General features: G+C 45.5%; 2 protein-coding genes across 3 annotated transcripts; both read right to left on the bottom strand.

The window, feature by feature from the left end:
* Positions 1 to 371: 371 nt before the first annotated feature.
* Positions 372 to 4092, bottom strand: LOC147227537 (uncharacterized). 2 transcript variants are annotated; one of them, XM_086158723.1, is made up of 4 exons: positions 2546 to 4092; positions 2172 to 2231; positions 1072 to 1174; positions 372 to 867 (listed from the first exon to the last, which is right to left on the bottom strand). In XM_086158723.1, exons 1-4 carry the CDS (start codon positions 2780 to 2782, stop codon positions 512 to 514), a joined length of 756 nt encoding a protein of 251 aa, XP_086014849.1. In that variant the 5' UTR covers positions 2783 to 4092; the 3' UTR covers positions 372 to 511. The 2 variants fall into 2 exon arrangements, with proteins under 2 accessions (XP_086014849.1, XP_086014850.1); XM_086158724.1 differs by lacking the exon at positions 2172 to 2231 and having other exon boundaries at positions 2546 to 4079.
* Positions 3993 to 17034, bottom strand: rnf20 (ring finger protein 20, E3 ubiquitin protein ligase). The gene is made up of 22 exons (XM_086158722.1): positions 16959 to 17034; positions 16401 to 16570; positions 15431 to 15499; positions 15248 to 15346; positions 14994 to 15141; positions 14317 to 14496; positions 14114 to 14229; positions 13563 to 13709; positions 13403 to 13477; positions 13163 to 13282; positions 12748 to 12927; positions 12517 to 12652; positions 10810 to 10931; positions 10554 to 10707; positions 10146 to 10449; positions 8889 to 9006; positions 7616 to 7765; positions 7333 to 7545; positions 7033 to 7158; positions 6164 to 6304; positions 5024 to 5128; positions 3993 to 4456 (listed from the first exon to the last, which is right to left on the bottom strand). Exons 2-22 carry the CDS (start codon positions 16557 to 16559, stop codon positions 4280 to 4282), a joined length of 3039 nt encoding a protein of 1012 aa, XP_086014848.1. The 5' UTR covers positions 16560 to 16570; positions 16959 to 17034; the 3' UTR covers positions 3993 to 4279.
* Between the last annotated feature and the right edge of the window lie 238 nt (positions 17035 to 17272).

Genomic DNA, 17272 nt, shown 5'->3' with positions numbered 1-17272 from the left:
CAATTCTAAATTTTGATGGTTTTGTTTCCTGTTTCTGCCTAGATAATAAAAATTCAAGTTGCATTATGGGCGATGGACACGCGCGTGAGCCTAATGTTAGCATGGTATAAAAAAAAAAAAAAAAAAAAACAGGCAGCAGCTGCAGAATTGCAATAAAATAAAATTTAGGAAAAAAAAAAATTTTTATAAAGTTCCCAAGAGGCGTCAACTAGAAAAGACTCGCGCTATTTGTAAAACTTACCGTGCAAAAATAAAACACTTCGGTAACACCGCCTATATGAGGAAGCACGTGCCGATAGCACGCCGAGCTAAGGCTAGCCTCATGGCTCGAATTTTTGTTATTTTGTGGAAAAAAAAAAAAAAAAAACTGATTAAAAATCTCCAAAGATTAATTTATTTCCCACAGGAGTTGGATATACATACAGTTAGAGAACCAGCAGCATTGGTATTTTTTTTTTCCAACCACATTTACCACGACCTTTGTGCATGTTTTTAACCTCCCCACCTGCCGCTAGTCCCCTTTCCTCTTCTCCACCACCTTCACCCTGCCCTCCAAGCTGCTCAGCCGATGCTCGACGGCGGCCGAGTTTTGGGAGCCGGAGCCGAGCAGAGTCAACAGGACGCATCCCAGCACCAGCCCCGCCAGCCGAACGGCGGTGGCGTCCGCGGAGGCGCCGCTGTCCGCCACGATCAGCCCGAAGAGCCAGAGCGCCAGGACGGTTTTCACCAGCCAGAACAGCCGTCGCGTCACGACGATCAGGAAGCGGAGAACGACGGTCAGCACCCAGTAGCCGATGAGGGCGAGGAGACCCCATTGGGCGACGGCGGTCACGCCCTCCGGGGTGAAGCGTGGCAACGTCAGCGCGGCTGCGAAAGGGAAGATCTCCGTTAAAAATGATCCCCGGGAATCCAGCGCTACAGGTTATACTGAAACCGAGTGGGCTCGACCGCTCGGCGAGACGGGGCGAATCGCCCCGGGGCGTGACGGCGCCGCATAGTTTGCAATCGCGTCCGCGTTCGGCGCCACTTTCTGACAGGTGAAAATAAGCTAGAGGAGGACTCGGCACCCACCGTCGAATCCCGTGACCCTGAGGATCTCTGTGGCAAAAACAGCGATGACGTTCAGACCGCTGGCGGCTCCTTCGGCTAAGAAGCGGATCACCATCTCCAAAAACTGTAAAAAGCAGCATTGTGGAGAGATTCACAAGATCAGAGGGAGGAGACGAGAAATGAACACGCGAAACCCCGGAGTGGTTCTCATGGCCTCGCTGCCCGTGCGGGTAGAAAACGCTTAAATCTGAATTTTATATCTAAAGTCGCTGTTTGGACAGGCTTGGTGAATCTTGATATAAAAGAACCGTGATACTTTTGAGCGGCGCGAGCAGCTGTGCGAGCGAGTGACAGCCTGTTGGGAAGCGCTCTAATTCAAAGACTTCCCAACACCCAAATCTCTCTCTCACACACACACACACACATGTGTGTGTGCAAAAGTTTGAGCTCCACATCCAGCAAGGTCAAGGGTAACTGGACAAGTATCTTATCTGCACCTGTTGCACACACACTCCAGCGGAGTGCGACCCGGGCATATGTTCCTTTATGTCAATGTGTGTGGATCGCACTTCATTACGACGACGATGATTTACCACTTCCTTCCTACTAGATTCTGTTTGTCATTAACGCAGCATCAGTTTTGTTTTTTTGTTTTTTTTTTTTTTTAAAGAAAAAGTTTCTGCTGAGCTTGGACGTCATTGTATCATTGTGGAACAAAAACATCTACCCGTGAAAATCCATTTAAGGGGACTTGAGTCCATGTAAAGCGACAACATGCAACGTGTGTGTGTTACCTGCCACTTAAAAAAACACTTTTGCTTCAAAGCGGACTGTAAAATCATATCATACGATGAAATGTCAACATCTTGCACACTGACTCATGCATCAACAGATGGGAGCACTGGTTTTGTTATCCTAGGATTTATAGTCGGACAGAAGTCTAGGAAAGCAAGTACGGATCTGATGCTCAAAAGCCGTGCATGCAATTCTTCGACAAGCACACACACACACACACCTTTGTTACAAGCACTCACTGCAGGGGTGACATAGACCCAACCCAACCATGTGACCGTGTTTGGGTGAGCATGTCAAGGCCTGCGGGAAATGGGAGTGTTTCTTACCATTGCCATTGAATAGACGTTCTCCTGCCCAAGCAATGACTCTAGAAACATCACTGCACGCTGGGACAGAGGGATCCACGGCAGGGTGGACGTGTGTGTGAGTGTGTGTGAGAGAGTGTGTGAGGGGGTGAAGATGCACGGGTATGAGATATGAGGAGAGGGGGGGGGATCAGAGGAGAGATTAACAAGTTGAAGGGTGTGTGTGAGTGTGTGTGTGAAGGGTGGATGAGGGGGACACGGGTGGAGAGACAAGGTTGAAGTCGAAGAAGTAAAAATTAGTGATCAGGTTCAGTTCAGTATCGATCAGAGAAAAGTTAGGGGAGAATTAATACGCGGGTAAAAAGAGAGGAAACCTGCGGGAGTGCGGCGCGTACCTCGGTCATTGAACGCATCACGCCGGTTCCCACCAGCGACTCTGCGTACCGGTGGATCTCCACGCTGGTTCCCGCAACCAGGGCGCGGAGGGTGACCGGCGGCGGTTGCGGGGTGGGGGTCTCCCCGGCGGGGAGCCCCTCCTCGGCTCCGGAAGGGTTAAAAACCAACGCCGGGAGGAGGAAGAGGAGAGGGAACCGGGCTGAGGCGCACCGGCGGCCGGACGCACCGAGGCTCATCGTCGGACCGGTTGTTGCTGCGGGGGATTTCGGCCAAAAGCGACCGGCTCTTGCAGATCTATAAGTTTAGCGTTCAAAATGAAATGAGGTTAAAAAAGGAAAGGGGGGGAAAAAGAGCCCGACGTGCGAGCGAGCGAGCGAGCGAGCGTGGATTTAATAATAAACTTTGGCGTCCAATCCGGGAGCGTCAAGGACGCGGCGGCATTAACGGCGGCTATATTTGGTAAGAAACGGTTAAAGGCTTAAATCCAGCGCCGTGAGGGAAACACGATCCACAAATGTGCGGAAATAGCTCCCAAAGCCAACAAAGCAAAATAAAAAATAAAAAAAAATAAAGTTTCCTTTTGTTGGGAGTCACAAAAAAAAGGGGGATTCGCAGAACGGAGCTTCTTATCTCGGCCTTCGGTTCGCTCTCGTCCCCCTGAAATCAAATCCGCGGATGCAAAGGATTATTTTTTTCTCCACTATGTTTTTAAGAAAAAAAAAAATCAAAAATAAAAATGTGGTTGTAACGACCGCCTGCACGGAACTCCCTTCCCGAGTGTGCCAACACTTCTGGGGCTTCGCAGGAGGAGGAAGAAGAAGAAGAGGAAGACGAAGAGGAGGAGGGAGAAACTGAAATGTGCACAGCGGCTCCTGTGGCCGGACGCGCCTCCTCATCCTGCAACTTTATTTTCACGATTTGAAATGGGAGGAAAGAAACGGGTTCCAGCAGGTTGGAATGGGTGGAGAAAAGTATCAGGACCAACCAGAATGAAAGAAAAGGTGGAGATGGTGTAGAAACAGTAACAAGGACTAAAAGATAAGGCAGAGATGAAGACGTGGAGGTTCTTTGGGGAGCGACCGGGGGGTCACCATCATCATGTTCGACGTTTTGGAGAGAAGGTCAGAAAAGCCAGGCTGAGATGGTTTGGATGAAGACCGGAGAAGATTGATGGACGGTGTGGAGCTCCCTGAAGGAGGAAGAAGATCTGAAGGGGGGTCGTGGATGGAGAGGGTTCACATCTGATGTCAGTTTAATAACTAGAACAGCAAACACACTTCATCGGTTCAGATCTCGGTACAGCTTTGAGCAGGAAGAGACAATTGTAAAATTAAAAAAAAAAAAAAAAAAAAACAAAGTTACCACATACATTGTGCACGCACACGGACACGCTGAGCACGCCAGAAATAGGAGGAATGCTTTTTTTTTTTTTTCACCGTACTAATCTTTTCATTTTAAACTGGTTCGTGCGGAAATGCTCCCAGTTTCTCTCTGTCTCTCTCACACACACACACACACACACACACACACACACACACACACACCACATACCAGAGTGTGATGCAAAGTCAAAACATACAAAAAAAAAAAAAAAAAAAAAAAGTACTGGGTATTACTGGATGGGAGAAGGAGGAATTCAGTCACTTTAAAAACAATCTAAATATTAAAGCCTTCAGTTTGTTTTGAAGCCACCTCGCCCCCGGCCTTCTTCTGCCTCTCCTCTCCCGCCGCCACTAGCCGATGTAGATGCGGTGGAAGTCGTTGGCTCCGAAAGCGGCGTTGCATTTTGGGCACTTCCTCTGGCGCGTGTCGTACCGCGTCTTGACGCACTCGAAGCAGAAGACGTGGAAGCACTTGGTCAGCACGGCGTCCTTCACTCGCGAGTTGCAGCACGGGCAGGTCAGACGGGCCTGAGGAACGGAGGGAGGAAGGTTCAGAACGACCTCGGCGGCAAACGGTTGGCCGACGGTCGACTTTCCAAATCTGAATTTGGCCGAACGCGCTGGAATGTCTTTTGCGCAATCCGTGAAATGAACCATTTGGGTTTCACATGGTTTTTTCTGTAATCTTCTTAGTGACACATATGACCGTGGGGAAACGCGGCGTTCTTAACCTTTGCCGGTCATTTCCCCGCCAGCCCGACCGCCAGGAAACCAACGCGGCGCCTTCAGGTGCGAATGTCGACTCGATTAACGTCCGGGTGTTTTGGCTAAACAAAAATAAAGTGACTCTACCGCATCGTTACTTCGCCTCGCCTCACGCTGACGTTAATTTCTGTATCCGTCAGAGGTTGACAGTTTTTACATTTTACTGATATTTCTGGTTTGCTAGGAGATACTGAACGTCGCTCATCGTCGCAGGGCTTTTTGGACATTTCTAAAACATCCTTATCGTGGCAGATATTGTGTTTTAATTCTAACTGAACCTCCCGAGAGGTTGCGAGTATTTCTCGCAGTTTCTCGGTGACACCAGCTCACCTTGTACTCGCTAATTTCTTCATTGAGGATCTCGTCTCCGTTGCTGATTTTCTCCGCGGGTTTCTTGGCCTTCTCGATCTTTCTTCGGAGTTTGGAAATGTCCTCCTGAAACACATTCGCAGTTTGGGGAAATTGCTTTTTCGCATATGGGCAAGTTCGTAACCGCCTCAAAACGGATACTCCCGTTTAATGTCCAACATTTTCCTTTTTTTTTTTTATTTCAAACACTGAAACACGGTGAATTTAAGAAACAGGTGAAGGCCATTTTATCGTCTGAGTTTGATCCCAGCAGGGAACAGCTGGCTGTGCAGAACCAGCAGGGAAATCAAGTCACCTGTGCATGTAAAGCTGAATCATCACCACATTATAGTTCATTTTTGTCCACATAAAAATGACGGTTACCCTCTCGATGGAGGGATTATGGCTGAGATTATCGCCGGGAGAAACAATACCGAGATACGGTCCGTAAATGACACGCTTTTCATGTTGAATCGAAAACCCAAGCGGTAAGTGGCAACGTTTGCATTATGAATAACAATTTTTAACAAAAAAATCTAGATTTTCTTTTTGTTTTTGAGGCTCAACTGGGAAAAAAAAAACGGATGAAAGCGGCCTAAGAATAATTGTAGATTTCAGCTGACGGAATGGAGAGAAAAAGAAAAAAAAAAAAATCAGCAGCGGGCTCACTTTTGTAAATGCCAATAAGATATATTCTATCCAACCTCTACAACTGTTCAGACTTGAGCCCTGTAAATATGGTCCGCTAAGCACTCGCAGACTAAAAATACACGTGGCCTTGAAGACTGCAAGACTATCTAGTTTTTTTTTTTAAACTTTAGCCGGGACAAACCGCAAATAAGTAACTGCCTTTTAAGTCACATATAAAGCTGATTCATAATAAGCTCAGTCGCTCTGAAATTGAGCGTAAATTCTGAAATAATTCAAAAAAGGGAAAATAAAATATTAAGAACGATGAAAAAAATAAAAAATAAAATTGGGCATCGAATGAAGTTTCATTGTTCAAAAATATTTTCACGTTTCAGTTCTTCTGTGATCCAAAGACAAAGAACAGCCTCTGAGTGTTTCGACTTCCCCCTTTTTGTCTGTTTTTTTTTTTTTTTTTTTAATGTACTTCCCTACCTGTGCACGCCGCGCGTTGAAAGACTCCTTCTCCCTGGAGATGCTGTTCTCTACGACCTCTTCTCGGACCATGTTGAGCCTCTGCTGGACCTGCTCCAGCTGAGTTCGCACCTCCTCCGACAGCAACGCCGAGTCTTGAGCCTGGAGGTCGGAACGGACCAGAGAGGAAATTGCGTTTGAGCCCACGGGTTGGAGACACGGCTGAGGGTTTGTTAGCGTTTGTCTTTCATGGAAATGAAGAAAAGAAAGGATTCATTTTACATCCCGGGGATATGTGTTTCCTGAAAATGTGTTTCGGGGGGACATTTTCTCACATTTGCATGCGAGAGTCAGTATTTTGTGTTATATGTAAAATAATAAGAATAAGAATCAGAACAACTTTATTTATCCCGAAGGAAATTGTTGTGCCAGAGTTTCAAGTAAAACATAACAATAATAGATAATAGTAGGAAGGAGGGAGAATAAGAAATACAAATAAAATATAAAGCGTCAAAGTGAGGGCGATCAAGTGTTTTAAGGTCTTAAAAAGTACAAAGATTTGAAGATTCCCTTCGGCAGAAGGGAGAGGAATTAAAAAGTCTGATAGCCTCAGGTAGGAAAGACCTCCTGTGGCGTTCAGTGGAGCTCCTTGGTGGTATCAATCTACGACTGAACCCTCTTTTCGGATCATTTTTTGGTGAGCGGATATTTTTCAAAACTACTAGGTCGAACTTCTTTTTTGATCCAGCACCCATCTGTTTTTCTTTTCTAACTCTTTTTCATGGAAATGCAAACAAATTTTACCGATTCGAAACGCGGAGTCGTCGTGTTTATGCTTCAGTTCTGATGGCGGCGAACGATACACCATCTGATGGTGAAGTTAACGTTACCTTCCGTTTATTCATGTCTAGTGCTTGTGTCCGGAGAGTCAGCTCCCTCTCTGCAGTGCTGATGGTGCCCTGCAGGAGGCGCTCCTTCTCCTCCAGCTTCCTCACCACCTGCAGCTGAGCGTCGACCTGGGAAAATAGGTAAAATAAACCCCGAAATGTGAAATGAAGCTTTTTTTTTTTTTTTTTTTAAAAAAAAAAAAGAAAAATGTTAACAATGTACATATATTTGACAGGTTGAAAGCCACAATGAACACGATCAAATGTCTGGGAGCGGGAAACCGGACGGACGGGGCGGCCCACCTGAGTTTTCAAAGTGAGCAGTTGATCGGCAAGCTCCTCCTTCTCCTCCTTCAGCAGCTTGTGGATCTGGTTCGACTTGATCCTCTCGCTCATCAGCTTGAAGTTGGCGTCGTCCTTCTCCCGGAGCTGCTGCATTAGCCTTATGTTCTGCTCCTGCATGTCCTCGAAGGCCTGGCCCGTCACGTCCATCTCGCTCAGCAGCGCGTCCTCCTCCTGCGGCGGGAGGAGAGCGTGAGCGAGAGCTTCTTCGCGCTCGGGCCGAACGCACGTCGAACGTACGCACCTGCTTCGCAATTGAGAGCTTCTTGTTGAAGATGTCGATCTGCTCCTCCACCGAGCGGATCTTTCTTAGAGCCTCTTCGTCGGCCATTTTCTTGCCCTCCCTCCTCTCCCTTTCCTCCAGCTCCCTCAGCCTCTGCCGCAGTTCTTCTCCCTGGAATCAGAGTTGATATTGGTGACGATACGGCCGCCGCGGTTCAGCGTCACGGAAAAACTCCATACGCCACGTTGTAAATCTATCAGCATCTACCATCTGTTGTCGGACTGCACGACACCACAAATACGGTGGAACCTTGACTTACGAGTCCATCAGTTTTACGAGTCGCCGCTCAGTCGATTTTGCTTCGTGATACGAGGTCTGAGTTAGGAGCGAGCGGGACGAGTGTTTGACACGGACGTGGCCCCTGCTGTCCCCTTAATGCCATTAAAAAACAGTCATACACGCCGCCCGCCACCAGGTAGCATCACCAAAATCATAGAAAAAAACCTGAGCGGGGTGTGCGTGTCATTGAGTTGATCGTGAAGAAATGGAAGAGTTGTTGTTGTTGAGACACCGAGACGGAGAGCATTCATTCAAAGTCAGTCAGGGACGGTTTGATTATTCTAGGAAAAAAGGACCGGCATTCACTGCATCGATAAATGGTTTCTAGCGATAATGCAAGCGACAGAGTGCAAGTCAAATCTAGCAAAACATTGTAGCGTAACGTGCGAAGCGAGTAACGCGAAGTTAAGTTCAGCAATGGAGCACGAAATGAAAACCCCCCCAAACTCTTCTGCTACCGCCAACATATTTACGACAAAACGGCGGGACTGGAATGGATTAATAGCGTTTCAATTCAGTTCAACAGAGATTTAATTTAATACAGCTTGGTTACTAAACAGAACTCGTAAGTCAAGGTATTGTAGCACACGTACACTTCTTTGAATGTAGCACGTTGTTAATGCTGCTCACTGTCATCGCCCAAATCTTTTTTTTTCCCGATCCCACCACCTCCGTCTCCACTTACCACTAGAGTAAGCAACGGTTATATTTATATTATATTAATACACTTTCCAGGACACCTTAGTCATCGTTTCATTTAGACTAACCAAACCTCCTCACGTACACTTATTATATCTATAGCCATTCTTTGATTTCCTTTGATATTTTTCTATTCTATTGTACATCGTCTTCGATTATTGGTATCTATATCCCGCATTTGCTTATTCTTTTGATTATTACTACTTGCACGCTATCGGTTTGCGTGCACACGTCTGCGCCGTGTCCAGTAGATCACCTCAGACTTGGCCTTCTTCTCTGCAGCCATGAGCTGCACTTTGTCCCTCTGCTCCTTGGGCGCTGAGCGATACATGTCTAACAGGAGCTTCATCTCCCTCTGGGACTCTTGGGCTTTCCTGCGCAGACGGGAGAAGATTCGTAGGATTTTGCATCATTTTGAAAGAAAAATATAAGAGGGTGGAAGACTTTTTCTTTTTTTAACCCGTTTGTTTTCTACATTGAGGGTTATGTTTGGAATTGTTTGGAAACACAAATGTTTCTAGTTGAGGGGGAGCGGCACAAAGTGTTGTATATGTGATGGGCCACAAAGGTGGCAGAGATCAGTGACTCAAAAGATTTTTACAGACACAGACTAAAAAGGGAAAGTCAGAAGGAAATTTTAGGAATTTTACTGGAGTTGCCGCGCGCTCCCGCCATCTGGATTGTTAAGTATAAGGTGGTAATCTGAGATGTTTTAGATCAGTCTTGTCCTCGTCTTGGCCTTTCAGTCTTTACAGTGACGTGACCCAATACGTGAACTCTAATAAAACCCGACCTGGTAGACAAACAATCGCCAGAGCGGTATCGGCTGCAGAGACGGTATTTGCTGTCAGTACGGATGGACGCGAAGAGCATGGGACGTCCTTCAGAAAGAGCTACGGACAGCAGAGCGGTGTATGACGACAACGTATCACGACCGAGGGAAAAACGCTGGACAGAAATAGCAGAGGCTCTGCTGAAACCCCGGGAAAACATTGCATGGTGGGAAAAAAAATACGGAAAGTATCTATTTGTAGTCTTGTAAATACACAGTGTTTGTAAAATCTCAGTCTGACACTAAGCTGCGACTAAAACGCGAAAAACTTGTCTTTAGGTCTGAGCAGGAGGGACATGATAGTTTTCCACGAGGCTTTTTAAAGTCTTCTCATGTATGTGTAGGATAAGTAAAAACAAAAAAAAAAAAAAAAAAAAAATGGAGTTTTTCGGAGTTTTAAAATTCCCCATCTGAGAGGACGTTAGCTCAGAAAAGACTGAGGACTTGAGATTGAGATCTTTTTGAGGTCTTCTGATGTACGGGGAGAATAAGACATCAATTCAGCTGATAAAATGTTTTGCAGCGATGCCTGTTATACACTGGAGAGTTTGACTGTTTGCGGTGATGATGATGAATGTGAGGCCACGCTCTCTGTGTGCTGACGTGTGATATCAAGTTGCTTCGATTGGTTTAAAAAAAAAAAAAGAAGGCAGCAACACAAACCACAGCGACGGGACTCACTTGAGCTCTGCTCGGACTATCTTCAGCTGCTCCATCTCTTTCCTCTTGGATCCCCCGACCACCGAGAGACGCTCCCCGCTCGACTCCTCGGGCTGGTTGCTGCTGCCCGGCTTGTCCTTCTCCTCCTTGGTCACGCAGCTGCTGAGGCCACCGCGGACCGGCCTCTCCCTCTCCTTTTCCTTCTCCCTCTCTCTGTCTTTCTCTTCTTTTTTAACCAGGTCCTTTTCTTTCTTTTCCTCCTTCTTCTCCTCTTTCTCCTCTTCCTTGACTGTCGCTTCAGGTTCTAGTCCAGGCTCTGTTTTCACTGAGATACATGTAGAGGATTTAAAAGCCACAAAATGACACTCGTGCGTTACAACAGCGCATCTATAAACGCTTCCCGATGGTTTTAAACTAGGCTTCGGTTACCGGTGGCATTTGGTGCGGAGGAGTCGTCGGGTTCGAGCTTCACCACGGGATCCCCGGACACGGCGAGGGTCAGCGGAGAGGTTGTCTCGTCCTTCACGTCCATCTCCGTGCTCGACTGAGACTGTAGGATGGCATTCCCTTTTGAGGCTCGGACCTGGATTGCGGCGACAGACGGACGTTACGTTCCGCTACACAAAACGCGAGCACGGCCGAGTCGCGCGGCCTTTTTCTTCTTCTTCTTCTTCTTCGGATCTACCTGGTTGAGTTCCGATTGAGTCTCTCGCAGTCTCAGCTTGTATTTGACCACCTCTCCTTTCATCTGCTGGTTGTGAGTTTGCAGCGTGCTGATGAGGTGACGCATCTCCCTGTTGATGGGGCCTGAAGGGAGCCGAGAAGAAGCAGAGAAAGTTAACATGTAAGAGTGCTGGGGAAGGATGTGGGTGTGAAAAATTCACACGGGAGCACGTAGACTTCATCCTCTGGACCTCCAGGAGGCTGAAACCAGGCTGGACCCACATGGGAACAAACGTACAACCGTTTCAAAACACTCAGGACAAGAACCAAGCGACGCCGTTTTCAAATCATTAACTCGGTTGTGTCAGTTTCTTTTATCTTGGTTACAATTAAGCAGCGAAAATTACTTAAATTACTCAAACGAAAAAAAAAAAAAAATCCTCTTGCACCTCCAACGGGCCTTTGATTTAAGAATAAGAACAACTTTATTTATCCCGAAGGAAATTGTTGTGCCAGAGTTCCAAGTAAAACATAACAATAATAAATAATAGTAGGAAATTGTATAAACAGTAAAAAAAAAAAAAAAAAAGGGGGAATAAGAAATACAAATAAACTTAAAGTGTTAAAGTCAAGGGTATAAGGTGTTTTAAGTTCTTAAGTACAAAGATTTGAAGATTCCCTGCGGCTGAAGGAAGAGGAATTAAAAAGTTAATTAAAAATCAAAGAATTAAATTTGCAATTTACAACCACGTTTTAAAGATGAATGGAAAGAGAAATGTACGTTTGTTCTTCCGTAAGTATGTTATATGCTCTAAAAACATGACGTCAATTAAAAGTGGCACCGTGAAGCGCCACTACGAAAGAAAGCACAGCTCTTCTGGGTAAAGTTATTCCCTAAAGTCCGAGCTGAGGACGCTGCAAAATAAAATGGCAAGCAGTGCGACAGATCCCCCCCATACATTTAAAGCCCAGAAACGTGAAAAAGAATGTTCCCTAAAGGTATCTTGGATTTTGGTACAAAAAAAAAAAAAAAAAAAAAGTAAAAGAATAATTAAAAGAGAAAACATGGTTTTCAAAGCTTTTTCTACAATTTTTCCCTAAAACAGCCACTGATTTACTTACGGTTTTCTTAAGACGTTGAAGATGTCATTAAGAGGAAAAGGGGTTATTTGGCTCTGTTTGCACTTTTTAAGATAAGATAAGATAAGATAAACTTCATTGATCCCCATAGGGGAAAATTTCTTTGACACAGCAGCCTAACAGTTAAAATGTAAAAAAAAAAAAAAAAGGAAATAAATATGAATATAAATATAAATAGAAAGGCAGAAGACGGGATATAGCAAGACAAAAAAAAAAGTTTATTTTACTCTCAGGTTCCTTCCTGTTTTCAATGAACCGAAATAAAAGCCTTAATCATATTTGCCCGGAACTACTTTTATTTAACTCACTTTTAAATTAGCTGTTTACAATACAAAAAGTTTCCAGCGCTTCAAATTGTGAATGACTATTGTTTAAACAATACGAAAATATGGACATAGGGGAGGCAAAAAACGCTTAACTTCAGTTAGAATCCTTTACTCTGAGGAAATTCAGCAGCTAGACCTCAGTGGCTTTTAATCGAATACCCGTGCCATGAACCGGAGGATCAGGGAAAACACTGACGTGCAATGCATCTTTGCCTAATGCATGGACGCCATCAGTGCGTGGACCAACAGTATTGGATACTCACCCGCCTGCTCGTTGGCGGCGAGAGTCTGTTCAAACTCGATGCGCAACATCTCGTACTCCTTCCTGACCTGAGCCAGCGTGTCTTCCAGCTGAAAGACCTCGGTGCGCACCTTTCTCTGCAACGTCACTTCATCATTCTGCACCGGAGACACAAAACAAGAATAAGAACTAGAAGAAAGGTCGCTTTGAAAGACACCGGCGCGCACACACACACACACACAAATAAACTTGCCTCCATGTGCTCGAGCTGACGAAGGCGTGCTGTCCTAGTAGTGTTTAGACGTGCGCGCGTCTCGTCTAATTGAGCTTTGAGGATCAGGGACTCGTTGTAAAGCACTGAAAACTGCGACTGCAGACAGCGATACTCGGAGGTCTCTTTCACCAGACCCTCCGCTCGGCTCAGCAACTCCGCCTGAGGAGGAACAGGGTCAGAGACACCGTGAAAAAGAATGTGCATGAAAACGTCGCAGGTTTTGAATATTAGTGCAGACTTATTTTTAAGCGTGCCTTTTTTTGTTATGCATGTTGATTGTGAACAAAAATTTGACCAAAGACAAGTCTCTGCCCTGTCCTGTCTAACGTTTGTGCTTAGAAAAGGAAACATTATAATTCAGCTGAACGAGCGGGTAAGAATCTTCATCCGCAACCTTCATATTGTTGTTCTCCTGCTGGACATTCTGCAGGTCCTGCTGCAGCTTCGAGAGCTCGATGAGACGATTGTCTGCCAGCTCCTGGTTTTCCTCCAATTCGCTGTTCATTTCCTCAAACTTTAGGGAACAAAAGGAAGACAATGGGGTGCAAAAATGTTGGAGCGACCAAAAAAAAAAGATGTTTATTTTGGGCTCTTCTACAGCAGGTTAAAAACCAAACTAAACAAAAAAAACTACCTTTCTCTTGTTAATTGTGATGGTCCCACACACGCTGCTGGCCTCTCCACACACTTTATAGCCTTTACTGTTCACCTGGGATGCATTGCAGTATGTGTTACAATAGAGGCGAATCAAACTGAACATGGACACGTCTGAGTCAAAAAAAAAAAGTCTTTACCCTCTCCAGTATCTCGCTGAGATGAGCGTTGAGTCGATTTTCTCTGCGGCGGATCTTCTCCATGTCCCACTGGAGCTCTTCGATCAGAACCTGCAGCTCACTGACGCGCTGGTCCGCCTTGTTGGCTGCTCGGCTCAGGGACCGGGACTGGACACAAGTCGGGGTGAGGCAGAGGCAAGTTTGGTTACGAGCAAAATATAAAACAGGATAAATAAAATTTAGAAAAAGCAGAATTAACGGTTAGATTAAATAACAGTCATGCAAACAGCAATCAAGCAATAGAGAAAACCAATAACTAATGATGGAAAAGGAAATTAAGAATATATTTCTTTACTTTGAGTGTGCTTAGCACTTTGTAAAATCTGAAATCAGATGTAAAAAAAAAAACAAAAAAAGCAAACAAACATTAAAAAGTAAATGTTCTTTGTCTTTGTGGGCAGAAAACATATCAACTTAATGTCAACATGAGTTTTGGCTCTAGAAGAAGTGAAATGGAAAAAAAAGTCAAAGAAACCTGCAGAATTTTGTGAGAAAAACTAAAAGACTCCTACCTCACTGGTCATGTGACTGTGTTTCTGCTTCAGGTCCTCTGTCAGCTGTTGGAGCCGCTCATTATCACTGGCCAGCAGGGTGTTGAGCCTGGAAGCCGCCTGCCAAAAGCTACCATCTGGACATAAACAAACATTCATTCCTTTAAGACGCCGGTCCACATACTAAGCTCTACCGCAAACACCTCGCTCTCTCTCGAACTCACCGCATCCGAACTCGGCCTTCATTTGGTCCACGGTGCTCCTCAGGCACTCGTAAATCTCCACGATGCGCGTGGCCTGCTTCTGGCTGGACTCCACCCTCTCCTGGAGCTCGGCCTCCATCTCCTCGCTGGTGCTGCTCGCCAGCGTCGCCAGGAAAGAGTTTGATGTCTCTCCCTGGTGGCCTGGGGGACGATGGAAAACAAGACGTTGTCGGCACATGCAGAGGGAACAATTACAACTGTAACACTGAAATGTACTTTACATTTCAAGAATCAAGTGTGATTTCTGAGTGAAGTTATCTTTCTTCTGGAAACATTGACCAGAGTACGTACAACAAGATTACGGACAGATGTGTTTTCGTTGCCTGGTAATAGCGTGATTTGGTCAAAAGCACATTTTCCCGTGTCGAAAGTGTCGTAATTCCTGCTCACAGTTTTGCTTAAGCAGTCTGGTTAGCTGCAGGGTTGTAAGCTGCTGTCCAACATTTCACCTTCCTTAGTATCAAGATATGCACTAACTACAAGCTGTCACATATTTCATGTAAACAAATCCCCCACTGGCAAAATGTGACGACAGAAACAACAAACTTCCCATTTCTTTAATACTAACGCTATGATCTGTATATTGAATACTTCACTGTTATTCTATCAGAGTGTACTTGATCTCCTCCTTTGCTTACCTCTGTCCTTCGCTCTCTCTTGATTGGAATCTCCATCTGGTTCAGGAGTTTCTGGCTTCAGGTTGCGTCCCTCACTTGCCGGGGAGTTTTCAGGTTCACTTTTTGACTGGTCATAACGCCTAATAGTCAGCCGGATGTTTTCATCAAGCTGGAAGATTAAAAAAAGGAAAACAATGTTATTTTAAGGCCTTTCCGGTCCTGTCGAATGTGCTTCAATAGCGTCTTGGTGAGCCTGTCAAAGAGGCCACTCTCACCTGGTTCCAGTATCTGTTAAGGATCAGTAGACTGGCGTCATCTGTGGCTTGGCGGGTCTCCAGTCTCTCGATTCGCTCTCGCAATTCATCCTCGATACCCTGCGAACGCCACAAAGGTGAGTCTCTCTCGGCGCACGAGAACACGCCTTTGTGACTGTGTCCAGCAACGTTGAGGCGATTTACCTGTCTTTGATCCAGAGATTCTCCCAATTTCCGGTTTTTGGCTTGGAGAGCTTTGATGTCTTGTTCTTCCTAAAGAAAAAGATTCAAGTAAGGCTTTAAAACCCTGATTGGACAAACCATTTTCACCTTCTTTAAGTAGCTACGTTTACATGCGTCTCTTCTTCTTTTCCTTTCATTGGTCGCCAGAGTGAATCAACCTCCTCCATCTAACCCTATTCGCTGTATCCTCTCCCAACAACTAACTTCATTTCCTCTCTAAACACAGCCATAAATCTTCTCTTAGGTCTTCCTCTAGACCTCCAGCCTGGCAGTTCCAATCCCAGCATCTTTCTACCATTACATTTACTATCCCTCCTTTGTAAGTGAACAAACCATCTCAGGTTGGCTTCTCTGAACTTTACCTCCAATACATCTAACATGTGCTGTCCCTCTGATGGACACACGCCCGATCCTAACCGTCCTCGTCACTCTCAAAGAGAACTTCAACATCTCCATCTCTACGACCTCCAGCTCTGCTTCATGTCTTTTCCTCAATGCCGCTGTTTCCAAACCATCCAGCATCACTGATTTCATCACCATCATATAAACCTTTCCTTTCATTCTGGCAGACACTGTTATCACACATTACCCCTGACACTTTTCTCCACCTATTCCAACCTGCTTAAAGTACGGTACTTAAATTATCCCCCTTGTTCAACTCCACTCCCTGTGGCCTCAGCGTTCCACTTGCATCCCTCTCATTCACACACACATAATTTGTTTTACCGTGGCTAACACTCATTTTTCTGTCTTCAAGGACAAACCTCCACCTGTTCTCTGCTCTCACCACAGACCACAACCTCATCTACAAACATCATGGCTCCTACCTATGTTTAAAAGAGTGGAATCAAATTTTTATGGATGTTTGAGAAGAATTGGAAGTGGAACAAAAACGGAAAGATGGATGGAGAAGCTAATGGAAGTCGCTCACTGAGTTAGACACCCCTCCCAATTTGATGACCGTCTCCACCGCGGTGGCGGCGCTGACACCGGGCCCGCCGTCCTCTCCATCCCGCTCCCTGCGCTTCTCTTGCGGGGCACCGGCAGACGAGGGACCGCTCGGGTCACCAGGGCGTTTTTGCCCCGACATCCTCCAGAGACCTAAGGGAAGAAAGGGAGCAGAAACAGAAGACGATGATGGGCTATCCGGCCCGGTTTCTTTTTTTTCCGAGATAAACAAAAGGAAGCATGGCTGAAGTAAAATTTAGACACGTTAGAACATTGGTCTTTGCGTTAGATTTTAAAGGTCTAAATGTTTGGCAGTCGAGAGAATTACATCCCTGTGTTTTTTTAGGAATTCAAATTCTAAACTCCGGGAAAGCTACTGGTCAGAGTAAAGCTACAGATATGCTAATGTTAGCATACTTCAAACGCGAGATTAGTAACCGGTGATGTTGGAGAGAACGCTAAAGTGCACCGACGCATCAGCGTTTATTTGTTGTAATGATATCAATGCAAATGAACCATTACTCGACTTCTGAAATCTTACCACTTTTAACGAAAGTCGTTTTACGGTAATAACTGAAACTGTCTGTGAATGTTGATATTGCGGCTCCTCTCCTCGGAAGCGGAAGCGGTAAACGACCGGTCTGGCGCCTCCTTTCGGGGAAAATAGCGCCCCCTGGTGGCGAGGAGGGGTAATTACACGCGTAACAAGAAGGACAGGGATGGAAATACAGTTACAAAGATTTAGGATTGATATTGGTGACTCCTGGGATTTCTGTGGTATACATGTAGAATCTGTTTTACATTTATTTTACTATTACTATTACTATCACAACTATTTTGGTTCAATGTACAAGC

Source organism: Fistularia commersonii, chromosome 13 (assembly GCF_037954325.1).
Source record: "Fistularia commersonii isolate RoL2024-O1a breed Wild chromosome 13, RoL_Fcom_v1.0, whole genome shotgun sequence".
Taxonomy (NCBI): domain Eukaryota; kingdom Metazoa; phylum Chordata; class Actinopteri; order Syngnathiformes; family Fistulariidae; genus Fistularia; species Fistularia commersonii.
The sequence above is the reverse complement of the archived record's forward strand: the minus strand, read 5'-3'. Positions and strand labels throughout refer to the sequence as shown.

Excerpts from the sequence above, each read along its gene's own strand:
- LOC147227537 (XM_086158723.1), bottom strand. The coding sequence starts at position 2,782 with ATGAGCCTCGGTGCGTCCGGCCGCCGGTGCGCCTCAGCCCGGTTCCCT. Across the intron at positions 2,232-2,545 it reads TGATGCGTTCAATGACCGAG|CGTGCAGTGATGTTTCTAGA; the intron begins GTACGCGCCGCA and ends CCTCTGTCCCAG. Across the intron at positions 1,175-2,171 it reads ACGTCTATTCAATGGCAATG|TTTTTGGAGATGGTGATCCG; the intron begins GTAAGAAACACT and ends TGCTTTTTACAG.
- rnf20 (XM_086158722.1), bottom strand. The coding sequence starts at position 16,559 with ATGTCGGGGCAAAAACGCCCTGGTGACCCGAGCGGTCCCTCGTCTGCC. Across the intron at positions 15,347-15,430 it reads AATCTCTGGATCAAAGACAG|GGTATCGAGGATGAATTGCG; the intron begins GTAAATCGCCTC and ends TGGCGTTCGCAG. Across the intron at positions 13,283-13,402 it reads TCACAATTAACAAGAGAAAG|TTTGAGGAAATGAACAGCGA; the intron begins GTAGTTTTTTTT and ends TGTTCCCTAAAG.